Source organism: Calidris pugnax, unplaced genomic scaffold (assembly GCF_001431845.1).
Source record: "Calidris pugnax isolate Ruff unplaced genomic scaffold, ASM143184v1 scaffold335, whole genome shotgun sequence".
Classification (NCBI taxonomy): Eukaryota; Metazoa; Chordata; class Aves; order Charadriiformes; family Scolopacidae; genus Calidris; species Calidris pugnax.
The window spans coordinates 710,385-723,759 of NW_015091148.1; the positions used below are offsets into that span (position 1 = coordinate 710,385).

At 46.5% G+C, this 13,375-nt stretch overlaps 1 protein-coding gene across 5 annotated transcripts in view; it reads left to right on the forward strand.

The window, feature by feature from the left end:
* CALCOCO2 (calcium binding and coiled-coil domain 2) overlaps nt 1-10,910 on the forward strand; it is an 11,103-nt gene extending 193 nt beyond the window's left edge. The window contains exons 1-12 of one of the 5 annotated variants that reach the window (XM_014959043.1): nt 1,768-1,913; nt 2,759-2,947; nt 3,285-3,399; nt 3,756-3,889; nt 4,610-4,735; nt 5,186-5,313; nt 5,413-5,503; nt 6,274-6,396; nt 7,501-7,596; nt 8,308-8,446; nt 8,855-8,892; nt 9,414-10,910. In XM_014959043.1, the coding sequence (XP_014814529.1) occupies nt 1,893-1,913; nt 2,759-2,947; nt 3,285-3,399; nt 3,756-3,889; nt 4,610-4,735; nt 5,186-5,313; nt 5,413-5,503; nt 6,274-6,396; nt 7,501-7,596; nt 8,308-8,446; nt 8,855-8,892; nt 9,414-9,590 (1,377 nt within the window). In that variant the 5' untranslated portion in view covers nt 1,768-1,892 and the 3' untranslated portion in view covers nt 9,591-10,910. Of the gene's footprint in view, nt 1-1,767; nt 1,914-1,981; nt 2,006-2,215; nt 2,239-2,758; nt 2,948-3,284; nt 3,400-3,755; nt 3,890-4,609; nt 4,736-5,185; nt 5,314-5,412; nt 5,504-6,273; nt 6,397-7,500; nt 7,597-8,307; nt 8,447-8,854; nt 8,893-9,413 lie in introns of those variants that run through there. The other 4 variants (XM_014959044.1, XM_014959047.1, XM_014959048.1 and 1 more) reach the window with 4 other exon arrangements.
* The last annotated feature ends 2,465 nt before the right edge of the window (nt 10,911-13,375 follow it).

Here is a 13,375-nt window from a genome sequence, read left to right on the forward strand (position 1 = left end):
GCTGGCCCGGTGTCCCCCTGCGGCTGGAGATCGGTGTCGCTTGGGACGGGGGGAGGAATCCGCGTTTCGGTGCGATTTCGGGGCGCCGCAGGTGAACGGAAGAGGAAAACGGCAGCGAAACAAAAAGAAGAAAACAGCGAAAGAAAATTATAAAAAACCAAACCCGAAAGTCCCCGTTCAGAGACCGGGCCGTGAGCACCGGCGGAAGCGGGGTTTGTCCCGCCCGGCCCCGGGGGAGCTGCGCCGACACCTCGGCCCGGGGCTGGGACTGTCCCTTGGGCACCGACGCCCGGCGGAGGTGGCCGTGCCCGTCCCCTCGGTGGCCTCGGCCCGGCGGGGGCTCCGCTGCCTTCCCCGGGCGCTTGGAGGCTGCTCCTCCAACGAAAACGGCAACGTCGCACAAAAACGGCAACGTGAATAAAATGTCCTCCCCACTCGGCTGCTTCTCCTGGAAACCAACTGCAGCCCCTGCCACCCGCACACTCTGTTATTTTCCTTCAAGATCACGATTATTTTCCCCCAAAGCAACTTATTTAAATTTTTTTTTTGCAGCGGTGTTTTTCTGCATCCAAACGCTGCCTCTCCATTTTCTTTGCAAGTTACTTTTGATCCCGGTGGCAGCGAGGGCTCATGTCCCGCCCGGGAGCGATGCACTAACGTGATGAAGGTGCTCTCATTAGATTTATTTTCTGATTTATTTTTCTTTTTTTCCTGTCTGGTGGCTGCCCTTTGGGAACTGCAAATCACAGAATTGTCATAGTTGGAAAGGACCTCTGGGATCACCAAGTCCAACCACACACACACACCACAGACCCCCACAATCTCAGGCACTAGACCATGCTCCTGCTGGCCACGCTGGTCCTGGTGCAGGCCAAGATGCTGGTGGCCTTCTTGGCCACCTGGGCACACTGCTGGCTCCTGTTCAGCTGGCTGTCCACCAAAAACCCCGGGGTCTTCTCCACCAGGCAGCCCCAGCCACTCTGCCCCCAGCCTGTAGCGCTGCAGGGGGTTGTTGTGACCAAAATGCAGGACTTGGCCTTGTTGAACCTCAGCCCATCCATCCAGCCTGTCCTGCCTCCACTCCCTGCGGGGGACTGACCTGCTGGAGAACAGCTCTGAGGAGAAAGACCTGGGCAGAGTCCTGCTGGACAACAGGATGGACTACGAGCCAGCAATGTGGCCTTGTGACCAAGAAGGCCGATGGCATCCTCAACTTCTGCCTGATTTTCAGGCTGTTCTTTGGCACAGAAAACAGATTATTTCCTGGGTGATACCCCAAAAAAAAAAGAGCAGGGTTTCAGGGAGTTCATTTCATGTGAAATTTCTGGATTAGAGATGACCTGAAATGCTCCAGTGGGATGGTTGTTCCCGATGAACTTTCCCTCCATTCTGAGGTCAATCCTTACTCGCTGCTGCTGTCACTGAGAGCAGCTGAGAAGGTCCTGCTTTGGATTCCTGGAATTGAATTGTCCGGGATTGGCGGCAGGGATTTCTCCGCAGCGATCTGCCCCTTGACAGAGTGCCAGGGCTGAAGCCTGGCTGCCTGCGAGCCGCGGTGGCAAAGAGGGTGATTTAGTGTCCTGTTTCCAGTCCTGCCTCCCCTCCTGGCAGCGCGAGTGCTGTTCTGATCCGTGCACCCACTTACAGATTTACTGTTGTGTGATTTGTAGCGTCACGACGCAGCGCAAAGTCTAGATAACTCCTGCAAAAGCTGTAATGCTATTTGATGCCCCGGCTGTCACGCAGCGTATTCCTTTCCCTACTGAGAATCATCTTGCGGTTTCGGCGCGGCGGTCACGAGTAGCAGGGCTATAACAGCCTCGTGACACCGGCTCGCGAGACACAGCTACGACGACCTGCCTGACCGGGACCTCCTCCGCTCGGGCTCTTCCATGGGAGCTGAGCTCAGCAAGGTACCACTCTGCCCTTGGAGCCAGGGAGCTGAAAGACACTACCTGGAGGTCGAGTCGTTGCGTTGGATGGGGACGCAGACAGCGAGGAGGCTGTTGAGTTTGCTTGTCAGCAGCATGAGTGTGTCTTGTGTGTCTCACCACGGCCGGGCAGCGACGGGGGAGTGTGTTAGAGCTGAGACTGCACGATAGATTGGAAGTTGCTATTTTTGTCTTGCGCTGCTGTCGGAGCATCTCACTGATGCAGCAGAACCTCTGTTCTTCTCGAGCAATACGCTAGTCTCTGGATTTCGGCAGAGCTGACGCACCCCCACATTAACTCCACAGGGTGGGGATGTGCCTGGAGTGTCAGATCATGTTAAAAACATGATGTGGGGCTGCGTGTGGGGACAGTCGGCGTTCCAGCAGGGTCTTCAAGCCCGGGGTCCCACAGCAGGCGTGCACGCTTCTCCTGCTGCGAAGCATCGCTGCCTCTCCCATGTAGGAGACCTGTAGGACAGCCAGCGGGTCTGGCCCGTGGGTGCCATGGAGGAGAGAGGCTGCTGTGCCACCCTGGCAGCCTCAGAGCACCGGGCAGCACCGCTGGGAAGCAGCGCTCAGATGAAGGAGTCTTACACGTGTCTGCTGAAGAGGATCCACAAGCTGCCGTGGTGTCAGGAGCAGCCTGGCCACAGCAGCAGGGACACCAGTGACCTCCCATGCCTGGCTGAGAAGCCTGGTTGTGTCCGTAGGGGGTTTTGGACCTCCCACTGTCTCATTCCCAAGCTGTAGCTCTTCATACACTTCATGGGCACAATCGGTGGCAGCGTCTGAAAATGAGCTAATCCCCTGTTTCTTTCCTCTTGCAGACTTCCACGATGGATGAGACCTCAGATGAGCCTCCCACTTCTGCCGTCCTCTTAGACAACTGCCACTTCTCCCAGGTCGTCTTTAACAACGTGGAGAAGTTTTATATTCCTGGAGGAGACATAACCTGTTATTACACCCTCACACAGAACATCATTCCTCGTGGGAAGGACTGGGTGGGCATCTTCCGGGTAAGTGAGTCCTGTGAAACCTGACGTGCCAAGGACGAGAGGGCAGCAACAGGCAGCCACAAACAGCCTGGCCTTTGACAGAACAGAGTTGGGGATTTTTTTTAGTAATAACCTTGTGTAATGGAACATCCTCAGCCTAGGGACAAAGTGCCAGACCTGTTGTGACCTGAAGAGCTTCAAGGCTAATCAAGCACTGATTATCCCCTCATGCAGAGACCGCAGCTCTTAGGATATCAACACAAAAACCCTCCCAGTAATTGATCTGTGTGAAAATGCAGTCCCATTACCGTGGGATAAACATGAACTGTGTGATGCCATAAGAATTTTGCTCTCGCAGGTGGGATGGAAAACAACCCGGGAGTATTACACCTTCATGTGGGCTCCTCTGCCCAGTGACACCCCCAGTGACACCCCCAGTGACACCGCTGTGCAGCAGCAGATCCAGTTCAAAGGTGAGTGGGGAGCCTGGGTCACTGGGGGGGAACACGTGCACACCCAGACCCCCTCTTTCCTGCCACCAGTTAGCACTGCATTCGGAGTTACAGGGTATCTGCAGGACTGTGCTTTGGGGGGCTTATTTCAAACCCCATAGTAAATCACATCATTTTGAATCTGCTAAATTCTACCGTCCTGAGTGAGTGATACTGTTTATTTTCTTATCCCGGCCCCGGGGAACGACTAAGGGTGCAGGAGCAATACTCAGCTAGGATGTCTCAGCTTTCTGAGGGTCTCGTTTTCTGTGCTATAGAGTTAAGAGACTTGAATAATTAAAAGCTGCGTGTGACGGGGTTGTTGTGTTTGTCTGAAGCTTATTACCTGCCGAAAGACGATGAATACTACCAGTTCTGCTACATTGACCAGGACGGGGTGGTGCGGGGGGCCAGCGTGCCTTTCCAGTTCAGAGCGGAGACGGAGGACGATATCCTGGTGGTTACCACACAGGTAGGTGTTCTCTCTTCCCTTGCTTTTTCCTGTCTTTGCTTTTATTGGCATATGCTCACTGCTGACGTGGAGCGATCCAGTAGATTGGATGCCAAGCTAGAACTTGGCAAACTTGGATTCTATTCTTGGCTTTGCTGCTGATCTCTCACACAAATTTGGGCAGCCTTTGTTTCCCTGCCTGCCATTTATGACTTAGATCGTGAGCTCCTTGCAACGGGGAGTGACTTAATACATAGGGGTTGAGGGCCTTTTGAATATTTTTAAATGAAAATGTCATTTTCTTAGAAACAGTCTCTCATTAGATGGGAGTAAGAGCACGCACAAGGACAATAACTGAGGTGCTGTGAAGCCACTCTTACTTTGCAGTGTCTTGTGCGTAGCCCTGTTGTTAATGACTACACTGCCCGTATGGTCCTAATTTTAACAAACTGCAAAAAGCCCCAAACCTCTGCCTCTGCTGAACTCTGCAGACACAGAAAGGATTGAGCACCTTAAAACATCAGGGGCAGTACATGCTCACTATTCCAGTTGGTTTGATGGTCGGCTTTGGACAGACTGGGGAGGGTGAAGCAGCTGCCTGGGCTGTGCTGGTGGTAGAAGCCTGGGGAGGTACATGCTGTTCCCTTTTGCAGAGCTCATCTTTCTTTGCTCTTCACACTGTGCTGTTTGGAATGTGGCTTTTCAGTGCTTCTGTTATGACTGAACGACTTTGCTTGCCAGGGAGAAGTGGAAGAGATTGAACTGCAAAACAAAAATCTGCGTAAAGAAAATGAGGAGCTGAAAGCAAGCTGTGCGAGTCTCGAGAAACAAAAGATGGATCTGCAGGAAGAGCTCAACAAGATGCAGGTAAACAAAAAAAAAGTGAATAAAATAAGTCAGAAGCTTTAAATCTGAAAGACAAAGTAGGACTGAGTCAGGTTTTGTTCCACTGGATGCTTCCAGGAGAAAACTAAAGAGGTTTCTTCCCGTATTATCTGCTTATTCCTTTACCAAATCATAGAAGACCCCTACTGTGATAAGAACAATGATGATGAACAAGAGGCATCAACAGACACAGGAGTCAGGAACATACGGGAATGTAGGCTGTCCCAAAAATCACATTATCGTTATTTTTTCCTCCTTCAGTTTTGCTCAGGATTTAATATAAATTAAATGGGGTCTGAAAGAATAGTCAGGATGCAAAGAAGAGATTTCCCTCCCTCCCTGGAATTGTTGCATTTGAGGGGTTTTGCAGTGCAGAGCAGAACTATTGCTCGGGTCCCATTTACCTCCTGTCGACTTCACTGTGATTTTCAGGAGCTGGAGAATAATTTAGAGTCTCTAAAGAGCAACACAGAGAAACTGGAGCTGGAGCTGAATTCCCTGAAAAAGGAAAATAAACATCTAAAGGAGCTGGATGACTGCAGAGAGGCAGAACTGCACCAGTAAGTGTATTTACAGCAGAATTTCACGTAAGCGTCTTGCCTTTATGGATTAAATTTCCATCCGTGAAAGTACGGTGTGTTTTGATTTGTTCTGAATAGACTCAACTTGCAAATTCAGAATGTGACCTTTGACAAGGAACGCCTGGAAACCAGACTGAAATCAGCCCTGGATCACATGGACCAGCTGCAGGTAGCAAACACGGAGCTGCCTCCTTCGCTTTGCCTCTGACGGAGCACTGAGCAATCTTGAGCAAATATGTGGTGTATGAGTTTCTTTTCTGATTACCTGGGTTCTTTAGGAAAATGTCAATCTTTGATATGATCTGACCTCCTGGAAACCTCAAGAAATCTGTGTTCTGGAAGGAAGGGTAGAGAGGGATGTGCTAAGAGAAACTGTAAGGATTTTCTTCCCTAAAAACAGCCCCTTTGCATGGTCATTAAGTTGTCCAAAATCAGACTGTTGCTCACCTCCTGCTAGCTAAGGATCCAGGCAGAAAACACTTCTCTTTTGAAAAACATCCTAAAATTATGTTCAGTACTTGGGTGAAAACAAGACTTGTAGCTGGGAGGTCAGTGAAAGGAGAAGGCAGACTGGAAATAGCGTGGTTTTAGGTCTGGGACATGGGAGACCCAGAACGATGGGATAACTGCTGGTGTAGAGTTCCTGGTTTTCTCTTTGCTCTCTGACTGCCCAGACTGAAAGTGTCATGTTGAAATTTAGAAAGCTCCTCAGAGAAGGTACGAATGAGTACTGTGTCCTGATGAATTTATCGGCTCCAGTACATCCCCACATAACTATTCTCAGTTTCTACAAAGGTTGTAATGGAAGAATGTTTGCAGAAAAAAACGGTTTAAGCAGCCATGGGTTTTGGAGCTTTGCTTTCTGCAGCAGAAGGTGCTTGTGCTCCTCACTCAGAGCTGTTCCATTTTCACTTTCTGCCCACCCTTCTTTCTCCCTAGTCCCAAGTGCTGAATTATGAGAAAGAAGTGGAAAGCCTGTCTCTCGTGGACCGTGACAAGACAGAGGAGCTTGAAAGTTTGAAGGAAGAGAATCGCCAGTTACGCGCGATTGGAATTCAACAGGTAAAGCCTTCCCTGAGTATCAGGGTGTTTGGGGGAGCCTGAGCAGAGAGGCTGTGGCACTGAAGCTGACTAGTAATTGGTGTGAGGCAGCAACCTTGCTGCTCTTCTCCTCTCTGTTTATATTTCTGTCGCTTTCTCATCTTTAATATCTTAAATTTAGCATTTAATAATCAATGAAATAAATGCAAGATGGGCAGAATGCACCAAGCCAAGCTGTAAATGATACAGTTTCTGTTCTGTAGTTTGGTGCTCTGCCCCACATCCTTCTTCACCACCTCTTTGCAACTCTTGAGAATCTGGGATTTCTGTGCAGAAGGAGCAAAACAAGGAGCCTTGCACATTGTGTGGGAAATCACTCCTTGAAGGAATGTGAAGGATATAAAAGAAAAGGGCAGCATGCTGTGGCCTTTCTTTCTCCTGAAGAAACCATCATTGGCAATGACTGAGGCTGTCACATCATCTTTAGCCTGTTGCCCTGAGTGACCTTCTAAAGGTGCCTCTCTCTCTGTATGTGCTGCTGGGGAAGCTTTCGGAGGCTCTGCTCTCACTTTGGCATTGAAAATTAGATGCCTAAAATAGACGATGTGATTACCTCTGCTGGGATGCCAAATGTTCAGGATTCTTAAGAGGGATACTTTGAGACTGACTGCAGAGTCTCTTGCTTGTCTAATTTACTGATTTAATTCAAGAGTCAGCTACAAGATTTAATTCCTGAGGATGTACTGGCTATCCACTGCCGGTGCAAGTCTCACAGCACCAGGCAGCCTGGCAGACGTGGGTAGCTCTCACCTGCCAGGGTGGATTTTTCAGCTGTATGAGTTCCTTTTCTGCAACCCCCCCTCTTTGTTTGACCCGTCATTCGGCTCCTTCGGAGGTCAGGTGTCATCTCACATGCTATAATGAAAATACAGAGCGTGAGTGGTGACGTGGAGATATCCCAAGTGATAAACTCTGACATGGTAAGACTCGCACTGAAAGTGAAGGTTATTTGTGGGTAATCAATGCAGACTGAGGCATCAAGGATATGAGAGCTCCAGTGCTTGGAGCTGCCATCATTTAATTGCAGTTTCCCACCGTTTACCAAATAACACTCTTCCTTCACAGCAACAAAACCAGGACTTGATGAAAGAACTTGAGGAGCAGAAGCGTTTGTTTCAGATTCTGCAGGCAAAAAAGGATGAAGCTGATGAGGAAAATCAGGTGAGAACTTGGCACAACTCCCTGCATTGAATGCGACGCTGATCTCCCAGTCTAGTGTTCGGTTCCACTAACCCTTACACCAGATGGATCACTAATTGTGCCTGCTCGAGGACTATCACCGAAGCCAGGCTGTCTGCAGGCACATACAAACCACCGTGTGCGCACACTCGCAGTGTGTTGTTGCTGCCACGACTGTACAGCCCCTGAGGAAGGGCCCCAAAACTGCCACCTTTTTCCCCCGCCACAGAATAGACTGGTTTATCCATCATAGCGTGGGGATTTTCAAAACCTCCGAATGATAGCTTCATTCTGACACCACTGAAATGAATGGACTTACTTGTTTGAATGGACATAGCCTTTTTGTCCAGTCTAAACAATGACTGCTCAGTTTTGTTCCCTACTCTGCATGACTTCGGGATAGTCTTCTGTCTTTTAAAATGTATTATTCTATTGTGATCATCTTGTCTGCCTTCCTGAGCAGGCCACAGAATAGATCCATGCCCTTCCTTACCTCACTTCCCCATTCTATCAAGCAGGACTAATGCTGAGCTACCTAAAAGAAGTTCAGAGCAATTTTAATTCTGATATAAGAGGATCTATCTTAATGCAAAGCATTACTTTTCTCTGAAAAGCGTCTCTTCTCAAGACAAAGAAAGTACTTTTCTCTCCTGAGTGTCTGGAAATTCATTCTGCCCTTCTGTCCCTTTGCAGAAACTGAGGGAAGAGAATGAAGTGCTGAGGCGTCTCTTGGAGGCTGGAGAGGTTTCTTCCTCCTCTGCTGTTTCACAAGCTCAAGCTCCAGTTCCAGGTCCAGAGGCAGGAGGCTTTCTGTTTGGAAGTCCCTATTGTGGTGAGATTACTTGGCATTCTGTCTGTAAGCGCAAATACACGGCAGTTAAGACTCTCAGCAAATTATCCTCCCTCTCGAATTAAATGCTGTAGAACAGACATTATCAGCAGCACCTCTGTGCAGCTTTGCTTGTGTGCAGATGACTTGGCAGCTGCAAAATGCTGCCAGGTGTTAAGAGCTGACTTAAGTGATCAGCTGTCTGCTCATTTTCTGCCAAGACAGACAACTATTAGCTAGTTTGTTCAGCTGCGAGACAGCTAGTTCTGTGGCTTATGTCCAGTTTCCATAGTCCTAAATATAGAGGTTTAGATCCAGAGCCACATCCTCATGTTTCAAGAATTACTAGTTATCAGCACATTACATTGTTAATCACTTTGTTGTGGCTAAATTGACTTCTTTTTTTTCCAGCAGCAGGAGCAAACCTGGGGGCAGGAGCTGCAGACTTTGTAAGTAAAGTGGACACGACTGGACATGAATTTGCCGTTTATGGACACGAATTAGTGGTTTTAAATAAAAAGCTTCAAGTTCAGTTTTGTAACTAATTGTCTGGTTTAGTCCTGGTAAGATAGTGGACAACAAAATGGAGCCATGTATGTTTAACATACAGAATTAACAAGACTTATATGTGTTAATGAAGAGAAAGGAAACTCTGTTGACCTTAATCTTTAAGGACCAGCTCTTGGCAGCATCTACTGTCAGAGCGAGCAGCATGCAGCTGCTAAATACCTTATTTCATAGTCGAGATATGAACATGTGCTATGTAGGATGGAAAGTTAGAGTACCTCTCCGAAGCTCTTGACTTTTAAGTGCTATTTAGAAAAGCCTGGAGACATTTGAAAACTTGAGAGTGTTAGAAGTCAGGAAGACTTGTCCAAAAGTGATAATATCTGGCTACTAAACTCTTCTGTTTCTTCTCTTTGAACATAATTTTTAAACTGACTTCATTTACATTTGCTTTGTACTTCAGGTTTCTATAAGGAAATGCCCCATGTGCAATGAAGTATTTCCTGAAGACGTCGAAGCCCATGAGTATGAGGCCCACGTGCAGAGCCATCTCCTGGAGTGCCCCATCTGCCATGAGACCTTTGTTAATGCCAATAAGCAGGTGTATGATGACCATGTCTTTTGTCACAACCTGGAATAATTCTGACTTTGCATCTTCTCTGTAGAATAAGAGGCTGCAGCATAGAATAGACCAAAATCACTGTATAGGCTTGACTCGTGCTAATAAGATCACCCAGACGTGACTGACGGAGCTTTCTGTTCCATGCAGTACGTGACCAATGCATAAATGAGGTTAGGCACCCACATCCTCAAACTGAATCAACGTAACAAAACTTAAGTCCTGTGTCTTGGATCAAGTATATGTGCTTGTTAAACGAGTTACAAATCCTCTTACTAGTAATACAGTTGAATGTGGTACCCATTCTTTAGAACAGGATTGGCCACGTAACCGTTCATCCAGGTGGGGATCCAGGTGATGGGATGCAGTACAGCAGTTTTCTGCACTTGGCTGAAACACCTCTATTATAAAGGTTTTATTCTTTAATATAGCACTGTGTTTACTAACCAAAGACCAGAAACATTGTATAATCTTTTAGGATCACACCTTCAGTCCTGCTCAGCTTCTGGAATGCAGAAGTAATTATTAATAAGTGAAAAAGTCTAAATAAAAATACATCTTTCACTATCAGCTGTAAATCAAGGGAAAGAGATGTATTTATAAGGATCTGTTTGCAGATCTGGAGATTCAGGGCCCTCCAGCAAAGTCGGCAGCACGGCTTGTTCCAGGGTGAGGCACGTGCACTGTTTTCTCCATCCATCTCCAGATGAGGAAAACCTGACATTTCTGCAACAGGGAAGGTCAGTGTGTGTGGAGCCCGTAGAAAAGCAGCGAAAAAGCAGCCCAGAGGATAAATGGTGTCTCGGTCAGAAACTGGGCATCCTTATTTAGAGGAAATTATAAATTTGGATTATTTCTTTTTTTACATTTCTAAACTTCCTTGATTTAACAAGAAGAGCCTGTTCTCTCAAACCAAAATGTTGTGATCCAAAACCAAGTGCCTTATGATATTACAATGCTTTATGCACAGATTATCCAGTTACTATTTTTATTTCTGCTTCAGGATTTTCAATTTATGATTAACAGCTCTTTTTCCATGCAACCACAAATGGGGAAAGGTTTATTATCCAGATGTATTAGACTGCGTTTCCTGCTGAATATCTGAAGCATCGGAAAATCCTAAGACGTTTACATAGAGTTGTAAGAGTATTTAGAGTAATAAAGATTTCAAAATGTTTTACTGTTTTGATTCTACACAAACTTTTTATCAACCTAGCTTTAAACAGAGTATTTCTGTCCTGAGGTGTACTATACTGGTCAGCATTATTTAAAAAAAAAAAACTGTAAAAGAAAATAACAGCAAACAAAAATAAAAGCTATATGGAGAAAATCTTTGAAAAAGGTGTCTGTGTCTGTTCGTTCTTAAAGAAATAAACTGGAGGAATTGATGGGGTCTTAAGGGAGCTATTGCCAGCTTTCAATTACTTGCTGAAGCTTCTGTCTAACAAAGTACTTAACCACCTCTCTGAGTAACTTCTAGCACACAACACGGTATCCCTGTGGGTAGCAGGAGTGTTTGTGTTTAACAAAAAGCACACATTGAACTGGCTGATCCTCAGCGGCTCCTCACGGCATGGAAATATACCATGAAGGCCACAGGACAGTATGGGATAACACGAAGGGACCAGGAGCTGTCTGGGGTCTGTGTGTTCACCCCCTTTCCCAGCAGCGCTGGTCTAAAAACTTAGAGCTGGGTGAATTTCTGCTGTGTCAGAGGAACATTCACTGTATCAATACTTTTTTTTTCCCAAGGCTAGGAGAAAAAGCTGAAAACCTCCTCACTTGGGATGATAAAATATTAATTAAAAAATACTTGGTATTGTACATGTTTTGACATTATTGATTACTATATCTCAGCATTCCTGGCATAGCTTTATCCCAATTTTGACAATCGAACATTCCATCAAAATGAGGCTTATTTTTAACTGAACACTTGTTTCCTCAGGAAAAGCCCCATTGTTTTTCAAGAAAAGGCTTTCCCCCCAACCTTTTCCCGCACGTCCTCGTTCTAAATTACATTTTTCTTCTTTTACTGCCTTACGTCTTGACAGAAGCAGATAAAACACAGAGAGATACAAAAGGAATTTTTACGAAAAAACCTGGTAGTTCCCCCAAATGCCAGTTAGACCTCTTTCTTTCCTCTCTACACCATTGCTAGTACTGGCTTTGGTGGCTTGTATCTGAAACCCAACCCAGGCTACCCGGGGTCAGAGTTATGTCACACACGATGCCATCTACATCCTCGAGCTGCCGGTGCCGAGTGTTGGTGCCCCCAAATTGCCTTTCCATCCCTTTTACCTCTCGTTTTCCACTCGCCTGCTCCTATCCTTCCTACAAATCTGGGTGCCTCCGTTGAGCTGCTGGCCCTGGGAGCGAGCGGGTGACCGGCAGAGGGGGTCAGACGGCAATAAATCTCAGGAGGATGCTGGCTTTTTGAAGTAGTTTAAGGTATGTCATTTGTTTTCTGGAATAATCACACGGGTTCAGACTCCCAGCTATACACTGCGGCCTGATGCAGGTCATACCTTCCCTACCCTGGGCAGCCAGGGACCAATTTACCCCTAAGCACAAATTACATCATATATTTTCTGACCAAGTTTTCATTTTGCTTGTAATTTACAGCATTATTTATGTTACTGCTGCATTTAGCCTTTGGAATCATATGAGGTTTCAATCCTATCTCAATTTTACGGTTTAATACAGAAGTAGCTCAAATGGCTGATAATTAGATATAGTTATATTTTGGATGAGATCCAATATTCCACTGATATGTATTGGATAAGGACTTTGAAATAAATTTTCAAGAGAGACAGTAGGGGTTTGGCACAGTTTATACCCGAACTCATGTAGCATCTGAAGAGGTATTCATTAGAAATGTACCTAAAAGGAAGAAGTCATACTTTGTGGGAGAAATCTCTGTGTATGTCTCTATATGTGTAAAATGCAAACCAAAGGGTAACTTCTCTCAGCTCCACGGACACGCTGCAAACTGCGGTCACAGAGGGCATCACGTACCGACTGACATCAGCTCATTTCATAGGAAAGACCATTCTTTTGCCTGGGAAAAGTTATTTTTGGTGCAGAAAACAGATTGGCCCCGAGGGAGACAACTCCAGATTTCAGATTCCCAAATTATTTCAGCCTCAAAGTTGGAGTATCTGGAAGGATGCTGAAAGAACTGCCTGGTGGCTCGGCTTCTTTTAGAAAGTGACTCCCAACAGCACAGCCACAGTCTTCTTCCTCACTTGAACAGCCTCCTTCTTCCACCTGTTCTCCTCCTGGTTCCTCTTCATCTATCCATGTCTTCTTTCCTCTTTGGAAAAAGAGGAAATTCGGACCTTCAGTATTACCAGTCTCCTCCAAAATCACAGAGCTGAGGTTTGGGGTGCAGAGGAGGGGGAGGTGGAGGCACGGGGCACCATCCATCTGCGCAGAACGCGGTCTGGGAGCGCTGCTTCTCCTCGCTTCACCTTAATGAGGCTCCCGTGGAGAGACCAGGACGCAGAAAGGAAATAAAAAGATTCCCGACAAAAGGAATGTAAATAGACAAGATGCAGGTGAACAAAGGAGGAAAAGCAAAGCCATGTACAAGTCAGCTATTGAATGGTTATACTCAGTAATCAACTTGTCAGTTTGATTTTAAGACACATCAGAAGAGATCAATAATTCTTTAGAGCAGCATAATGCACATCCAGGGCTTAAAGTGTTTTGATCACCGACGTCCTTACGTAAGGGATCAGTCCTGTACTTGGTAAGTGGAGGCACTTCTGTATTTGACACGTCATTGATGGGAAGGGGAAAAGAGC